At 47.3% G+C, this 8,347-nt stretch overlaps 1 protein-coding gene across 1 annotated transcript; it reads right to left on the bottom strand.

The window, feature by feature from the left end:
- Positions 1 to 5,659: 5,659 nt before the first annotated feature.
- LOC135972791 (uncharacterized) lies at positions 5,660 to 7,532 on the bottom strand. The gene is made up of 2 exons (XM_065552285.1): positions 7,130 to 7,532; positions 5,660 to 6,135 (listed from the first exon to the last, which is right to left on the bottom strand). The coding sequence occupies exons 1-2, from the start codon at positions 7,530 to 7,532 to the stop codon at positions 5,660 to 5,662; spliced, it is 879 nt and encodes a 292-aa protein (XP_065408357.1).
- Between the last annotated feature and the right edge of the window lie 815 nt (positions 7,533 to 8,347).

Below are 8,347 nucleotides of genomic sequence, written 5' to 3'. Positions count from 1 at the left end.
TCAATTTGTGCTTTTGTTTCCAAAACAGGGATGGTAAAATCAGTAAGTACATTTAAACAGGCTTTGATAAGGAAATGAGATATTTCTGCTTTTATCCAGTATTAAAAATGATGGAGAATTGGGGTTTAAGAAGTCAGCTATTTGAATGGGATGGGTCACTGATGTTTGATTCAGACATTTTCTCTCTCCAAATTTTTCTGTTTTTCTAAAACAGAAACTAAATGTCAAGATTGCAGTGGGGAACAACTGGGACTGCAAAGCAGCCAATTGCAGCTCCCTGATCCTGAGGCTCACCCTATGCCAGAAGACGATGGTCCCTAAAGAGCCATCCCTGGGTCAAGGATCACTGGAGCATAGTGGTGCTCTGGCTGTGCCCACTGCCACCCTCTTAATGTCACCAAAGGTGGGGGTTGCAAGGACAGTAGCATAGCAGTTGGTTATACCAGCTCTGTTCAGCAGCTGGGGACTAAACCCACACCAAAAGAATCATCAACTGGGGAGATGCAGCAGCTTTGCGGTGGGGCCAGAGCAGTGAAGAGATTCTGACTCATTATTTTTTTAAAGTTCCTTTTCCGTAGAGTAGTTGGCCTGAAAACATATACTGTGTAGATGGATTCTAGATGTCCCATGCATTTGCAATTCTTGATGTGGGTCCAAGCGCATCTCCTGCCTTTACTTCCATTGACGCTGATGAGCCATATGTATATTTTATTGGAGAAAGACCAATACATGTCAGTATGTAATCACTATACCCTACAGCTAGTGTATTTTTAGTGTTAAAAAGGCCTGAATGGAATATGGTCCTTAATATCTGGCCAATTAGTATATTTTAAAACATTTCTGATGACTCCATGAACTCCAAAAGTTTCGCTGATGCAGTTTTTGAAATTTCTTACCCCACTCCTGAATTAACTGGTTTGAACTTCCCTTATCATAACAGCAGTTCATAGTGATGGGGAAAGTGTTCTGAGAAAATGTGGTATGAGATGGACTGTGTGTTATTGGTACTGGTGGGAGAAGAGACCACATAATCTGTGTGGAGTAGGTAAGATTAATAGAAATCGAATGGGAAAAGACTGAGGCCCAGTCAGTGATTCTCACACTGCTCTACACAGCTTTTGTTGGCAGTCGATGTAGATCTGGCTTGTTTCCTTGATTCAGGGTTTGAACAGTGGGCAATAAATAAAGATAAAACAAAATATTGAATACCAAATCATAATGCACATGAAAAGGGGGCTGAAATGCTGGCATTCCCTAACTTTTGAGTGAGTGACTTTGCAACTTTAATATTCTCTTACTGTAGTTTTTTGTTTGCAATATCTATGGATAGTATATCATCCTCTCTCAAATTGTGCCTCAGTTCCCCGTCTGTAAAATGGAGATAGTAACTGGGGTTACTTTCAACCGTGTTAAAATTAACAACCTGTCCCTCTGCTTGGTGACCTGAAGCTAGGAAATCCTTTTCTGGTAGACTTTGCACTGCCAGAGAAGACATGCAACCCTGAGCTAAATCAGACTCCTGGATTACATACAAAAATCAAACTCTTTTAGATTAATTATATTTTTGCTGTTAATAATTAATGAAATCTTGTGGCCTGACACTCAGCAAAATGGTGGCTTTCAGCTGCAAAAATGAATCATAAATTGATATAGAAGGGAACAATTTTATTTAACCATTAATCTTAATCATTTGTATGAACAAGTTCAACAGATATTTCAATAGGAGTAGAACACACTACATATGGCAAGTTACATTATCCTTGGCTTGTTATAGAGCAGGGGGCGGCAACCTTTCAGAAGTGGTGTGCCGAGTCTTCATTTATTCACTCTAATTTAAGGTTTTGCGTGCCAGTAATACATTGTAATGTTTTTAGAAGGTCTCTTTCTATAAGTCTATAATATATAACTAAACTATTGTTGTATATAAAGTAAACAAGTTTTTTAAAATGTTTAAGAAGCTTCATTTAAAATTAAATTAAAATGCAGAGCCCCCTGGACCAGTGGCCAGGACCCGGGCAGTGAGATGCCGCCTTTGGCACGCATGCCATAGGTTGCCTACCCCTGTTATAGAGGGACAAATTTTGAATGGTCCTGGGCAACTGCTGAGTTTCTGCAGTGCCTTTTATCAACTTTCAAAGGGAACTGGGAATACTCAGGAAAAGGGAACTAACTATCTTTTTTCACTCAAACTTCAAATGGAATTCTCTCAGGTGCAAAAAGTTCAACTAACCTATCTGTGTTCTGGTTTTTACGTTATGTCTCTGTACTTTTTTGGGTTTGGCTGAGAGTAAAAGATGAAATATCAAGGTGCCAAAAGAGACAAGTTTTATTTATTTGGAATATTTCCAGCCCAGATAAACCAGGAAGAACTAGACATCTCACAAGAGCATGTGACTTATAGGATTTCTGTTTCAATTTTTAGAAGTACATAGATTCAAATTATAATCTGGGCAACTGTTAAATAAAATTGACTGAATTCAACAGACAGAGTGTTCAGATTTGGATTTTTTTAGGGGGCCCACCTGTGGAAAATGCATTAAGAATTTAAAAACAAAATTGAAATCAGTTTTGGTTTTGCAACCTCTTGTTGTATGATCTATAGGAAATAATTAGTGTTGTAGCTCCCTCTCAAATTCATCTGAGTTTCTAGTCCATATTACCCTGGAAAGAGTCTCATCATACACTAAGAACATGGGTCATACTGGGTCAGGCCCAATATCCTGTCTTCCGGCAGTTTGGCGGATGTACATAGCAGAGGGGCATTGTTGGCACATGATGGCGTATGCTATGTACAACAGCCAAACTGGACAGTCCCTACGTAAAAGGATAAATGGCCACAAGTCAGATATTAAGAATGGCAATATACAAAAACCTGTAGGAGAACACTTCAATCTCCCTGGACACACAATAGCAGATTTAAAGATAGCCATCCTGCAGCAAAAAGACTTCAGGACCAGACTTCAAAGAGAAACTGCTGAGCTTCATTTCATTTGCAAATTTGACACCAACAGCTCAGGATTAAACAAAGACTGTGAATGGCTATCCAACTACAGAAGCAGTTTCTCCTCCCTTGGTGTTCACACCTCAACTGCTAGCAGAGGGCCTCATCCTCCCTGTTTCAACTAACCTCATTATCTCTAGACTGATTCTTGCCTGCATATTTATACTTGCCTCTGGAAATTTCCACTGCATGCATCTGACAAAGTGAGTATTCATCCACGAAAGCTTAGCTCCAATATGTCTGTTAGGCCTTGTCTACACTACGAGAGTAGTTCGATTTTACTTGCATCGAATTTTTGTAATCGATATTGCAAAGTTGAACGTGTGTGTCCACACTAAGGACAGTAATTCGACTTTGTGCGTCCACACTAACGGTGAAAGCGTCGACATTCGAAGCGGTGCACTGTGGTCAGCTATCCCACAGTTCCCACAGTCCCCTCTGCCCATTGGAATTCTGGGTGTAGCCGGCAATGCCTTCTGGGTAACAAAATGTGACGAGGGTGCTTTTGGGTAACTGTCGTCATCCGTCCATCACTCCCGCCCTCCCTCCCTGAAAGCGCCGGCGGGAAATCATTTCGCGCACTTTTCCAGTCATTCACAGCGCGGACGCCACAGCACTGCGAGCATGGAGCACGCTGCGACCATCGCTGCAGTTGTGGCCGCTCTCAACGCCTCGCAGCTTATCATACAGGTTTCCCTGAGGCAGATGCAGAAAAGTCAGGCGAGGAGGCTACGGCACCGCGGTGATGTCCTGAAGTCTGAGAGTAGCACGGACCTGTCAGAAAGCAGGGGACCCAGCGCCGAGGACATCGCGGTGGCAATGGGTCATGTTGATGCCGTGGAACGGCGATTCTGGGCACGGGAAACAAGCACTGAGTGGTGGGACCGCATAGTGCTGCAGGTCTGGGATGAATCCCAGTGGCTGCGAAACTTTCGCATGCGGAAGGGAACTTTCCTTGAACTTTGTGAGTTGCTGTCCCCTGCCCTGAAGCGCAGTGACACCCGCTTGCGAGCTGCACTGAGTGTACAGAAGCGAGTGGCCATAGTCCTCTGGAAGCTTGCAACGCCAGACAGCTACCGGTCAGTCGCGAACCAGTTTGGGGTGGACAAATCTACCGTGGGGGTTGCTGTGATACAAGTAGCCAAGGCAATCGTTGATGTACTGCTGCCAAAGGTAGTGACCCTGGGAAACGTGGAGGCGATCATAGATGGCTTCGCAGCGATGGGATTCCCAAACTGCGGTGGGGCCATAGATGGAACTCACATCCCTATCCTGGCACCGGACCACCAGGCCACCCAGTACATTAACCAAAAGGGCTACTTTTCCATGGTGCTGCAAGCACTGGTGGACCACAGGGGACGTTTTACCAACATCTACGTGGGATGGCCGGGCAAGGTTCATGACGCTTGTGTTTTCAGGAACTCTGGTCTGTTTAGACGGCTGCAACAAGGTATTTACTTCCCGGACCACAAAATAACTGTTGGGGATGTGGAGATGCCTATAGTCATCCTCGGGGACCCAGCCTACCCGCTAATGCCCTGGCTCATGAAGCCCTATACTGGCGCCCTGGACACTGAAAAAGAACTCTTCAACTACCGGCTGAGCAAGTGCAGAATGGTGGTGGAGTGTGCTTTTGGCCGTCTCAAGGGGAGATGGAGAAGCTTACTGACTCGCTGTGATCTCAGCGAAACCAATATCCCCACTGTTATAGCAGCTTGCTGTGTGCTCCACAATCTCTGTGAGAGCAAGGGGGAGACCTTTATGGCGGGGTGGGAGGTTGAGGAAAATAGCCTGGCTGCTGATTACTCACAGCCAGACAGCCGGGCGATTAGAAGAGACCAGCGGGAAGCGCTGTGCATCCGGGAGGCTTTGAAAGCAAAGTTCCTGAGTGAGCAGGGTAACCTGTGACTTTAAAGTTTGTGTACTGAGAAGCTAAACCTGCCCCCGTTTCTTTACCCAGTTAATGTTGACTATCCTATCCAGTTACATACCCCCTTCACCCCCCTTCCAACACACGTTTCGAAATAAAAATAGTTCAACTTTGTTAAAACACACCGTTTTCTTTAATACTGTTTTCGCGGGAATTTTTTAAAACTGGGACGCAGACTGTGGTGCGGAGCAGGTGTAGTGTAGTGACACGAATGCAGCTTCTAAACTCAAGGATTGACAGGCTCCGCTGCGGTGGGATGGTTGTTTCAACGGAGCCTGTCACCCCTCCTGATCGGGACTGTGTGTATGGGGGGGTCTATGTGACTTTGTGGCAGGGGGAGGACGGTTACAGATCCCCTGCTGTGTGGCTCTGTGATCCTGCCTAAGGACCGCCGCTGAAGATCTGTAACTGCCCTCCCCTGCCACAAAGTCACAGAGCAACCCACCCCCCACCACATAACATGAAAACAACCTCCCAGACTAACCAGGGTAACTAGTCACTGCATCACTGCACTGTGTATGTGCCCTGCTGCTGTGCCTGCCCCCGACTATGTACCCTGCCAAAGGTGACTGTCCTGTCCGATTACCAACCCCCTTTCCCATCCTCCTCCAAAAGAACATGATTGAAACAGTAGTTTACAGAAACGTATTTTTTATTATCAACTACACATGGCATTGGGAGGTGAAACTTGGACGGGTGCTTGTGTCAGGCGGGAAGGAAAGAACTTTTCAAATTTTGGGAAATGAGAGCCTTCTGCTACTAGAGCTCTCTGCAGGGGTGGAGTGAGACTTAGCAGGGACTCTGCCGCCTCTCCTTCTTTGCACTTTGGGTGAGGTGGGTATGGGACTTGGTGGCAGGGGAGGGCGGTTAGAGATGGACTGCAGCGGGGCTCTGTCCTCCTGCCTCCGTTCCTGCAGAACATCCACAAGGTGCCGTAGCGTGTCCGTTTGCTCCCTCAGTAGTCCAAGCAGCGTTTGAGTCGCCTGCTGGTCTTCCTGCCGCCACCTCTCCTCCCGAACCATGTTGGCTTGGTGCATTCGGGTCAAGTTTTCCCGCCACTGGGTCTGCTGTGCTGCCTGGGCTTGGGAACAGGCCATAAGCTCAGAGAACATGTCCTCCCGTGTCCTCTTCTTCCTACGCCTAATCCGCGCTAGCCTCTGGGAGTGTGATGCCAGGCTAGGTTGTGAGACAGTCGCAGATGGGGCTGTGGAAATGGGAAAAAGGTAGTGAATTCCTCAGAAAGAAAAATGTAGTTGTGAACAAAGAACATAGTCTTTCTCTGTGAACAAGACCATGCACAGCACCTATCACATGCGCACTCAGCACAAGGTCGAATTTTCGGCCTTCGCATTCAGTGCCTGGGGTCTTGCACAGCACATTTGAGAAGCGGGGCAGCACAACGGAATTTATGTTGCAGGCAGACATGGTAAGCCGTACACTTGTGGCAGTTTAAAACTTTTATATTACCACTGGCCTCATTTCACATTTAAAGCTATGTCAGTTCCTGCAGCCAGCAATCCGGCAAGCGGGAACTCTGCCCCTGTCCCACCCCCTCGCGGCTGTCCCCGGGAACGATCCCTTTCGGCTGCCCCTCTCCCGCCTTCACCGCGTGGCTACAAACCAGCGGTTACAGTTCTGTCAAGGAACGGGAAAGCAGTCCCAACACTAACATTCCCCTACCTAATTAAAAGCAGGTCACCATGGGCGACATCACCCTGATGAGGATCTCTGAGAGCGACAGACAGAGAATGCTCCGGGAAAGCCTCCAAAGACCAGGGCCGTATGCCGCCCTGCTATGCAGAGCAATGATTCCCGAGTACGTGATAGTCTCGTGGCGCGGCAACGTGTCGTACTTCGGAGGACCCAATAAGGCCGCTCTCCCCAGGAACCTCCTGCAACGGCTTTCAAATTACCTCCAGGAGAGCTTCATCGAGATATCCCAGGAGGATTACTGCTCTATCCCCGGACATATAGACCGCATTTTACTGTAGCTGCAGTAGCAGGGAATAAACAGTAGAGCGGCTTGTGCAGGACAATCACTGAAAACCGGACATTGCTAGATTTTTTTTCAAAACTTGCACTGCCCATGACTAAACCGTTAAGCGCATAGGGCACACTAATCATGAGCAACCCATTCTTGTAATTGTTAATATTCCTGTTTTGTTAAAAATAAATGTTTAGATGTTTACAACACTTACTGGCTGATCCTTCACCAGATTCTGTGTCCGGGGTAACGGCTGGGGACGCTTCGTAGGGGATCTCTGTAAGGGTGATGAAGAGATCCTGGCTGTCGGGGAAATCAGCGTTGTGAGCGCTGCCGACTGCCTCGCCCTCCTCATCTCCTTCCTCATCTTCCCCATCCCCTAACATGTCGGAGGAACCGGCCGTGGACACTATCCCATCCTCAGAGTCCACGGTCACTGGTGGGGTAGTGGTGGCGGCCGCACCGAGGATGGAATGCAGTGCCTCGTAGAAACGGGATGTCTGGGGATGGGATCCGGAGCGTCCGTTTGCCTCTTTGGTCTTCTGGTAGCCTTGTCTCAGCTCCTTGATTTTCACGCGGCACTGCGTTGCATCCCGGCTGTATCCTCTCTCTGCCATGTTTTTAGAGATCTTCTCGTAGATCTTTGCATTCCGTCTTTTGGATCGCAGCTCGGAAAGCACGGACTCATCGCCCCACACAGCGATGAGATCCAAGACTTCCCGATCTGGGGGCCCTCTTTCTATTCACAGACTGCACGGCCATCACTGCTGGAGAGCTCTGCATCGTTGCCAGTGCTGCTGTGCTCGCCACGATGTCCAGACAGGAAATGAGATTCAAACTGGCCAGACAGGAAAAGGAATTCCAATTCAAATTTTCCCGGGGCTTTTCCTGTGTGGCTGGTCAGAGCATCTGAGCTCGCACTGCTGTCCAGAGCGTCAACAGAGTGGTGCACTGTGGGATAGCTCCCGGAGCTATTAGCGTCGATTTCCATCCACACCTAGCCTAATTCGACATGGCCATGTCGAATTTGGCGCTACTCCCCTCGTCGGGGAGGAGTACAGAAGTCGAATTAAAGAGACCTCTATGTCGAACTAAATAGCATCGCAGTGTGGACGGGTGCAGGGTTAATTCGATGTAACGGCGCTAACTTCGACATAAACGCCTAGTGTAGACCAGGCCTTAGTCTATAAGGTGCCACAGGACTCTTGGGATTATGTTTCCCAATGTGCATTACTTTGCATTTATCCACATTGAATTTAATTTGCCATTTTGTTGCCCAGTCACCCAGTTTTGAGAGATCCTTTTGTAGCTCTTTGCAGTCTGTTTGGGACTTCACTATCTTGAGCAATTTTGTATCATCTGCGAATTTTGCCACCTCACTGTTTTCCCCTTTTTCCAGATCATTTATGAATATATTGAATAGGACTGGGTC

Source organism: Chrysemys picta, chromosome 7, assembly GCF_011386835.1.
Source record: "Chrysemys picta bellii isolate R12L10 chromosome 7, ASM1138683v2, whole genome shotgun sequence".
Lineage (NCBI taxonomy): Eukaryota > Metazoa > Chordata > Testudines > Emydidae > Chrysemys > Chrysemys picta.
The sequence above is the reverse complement of the archived record's forward strand: the minus strand, read 5'-3'. Positions and strand labels throughout refer to the sequence as shown.

Bases quoted from the DNA above. Each gene is read 5' to 3' on its own strand.
- LOC135972791 (XM_065552285.1), bottom strand. From the start codon at position 7,532: ATGGCAGAGAGAGGATACAGCCGGGATGCAACGCAGTGCCGCGTGAAA. The intron at 6,136-7,129 runs GTAAGTGTTGTA...CCATTTCCACAG, and splicing joins ATCTGGTGAAGGATCAGCCA to CCCCATCTGCGACTGTCTCA.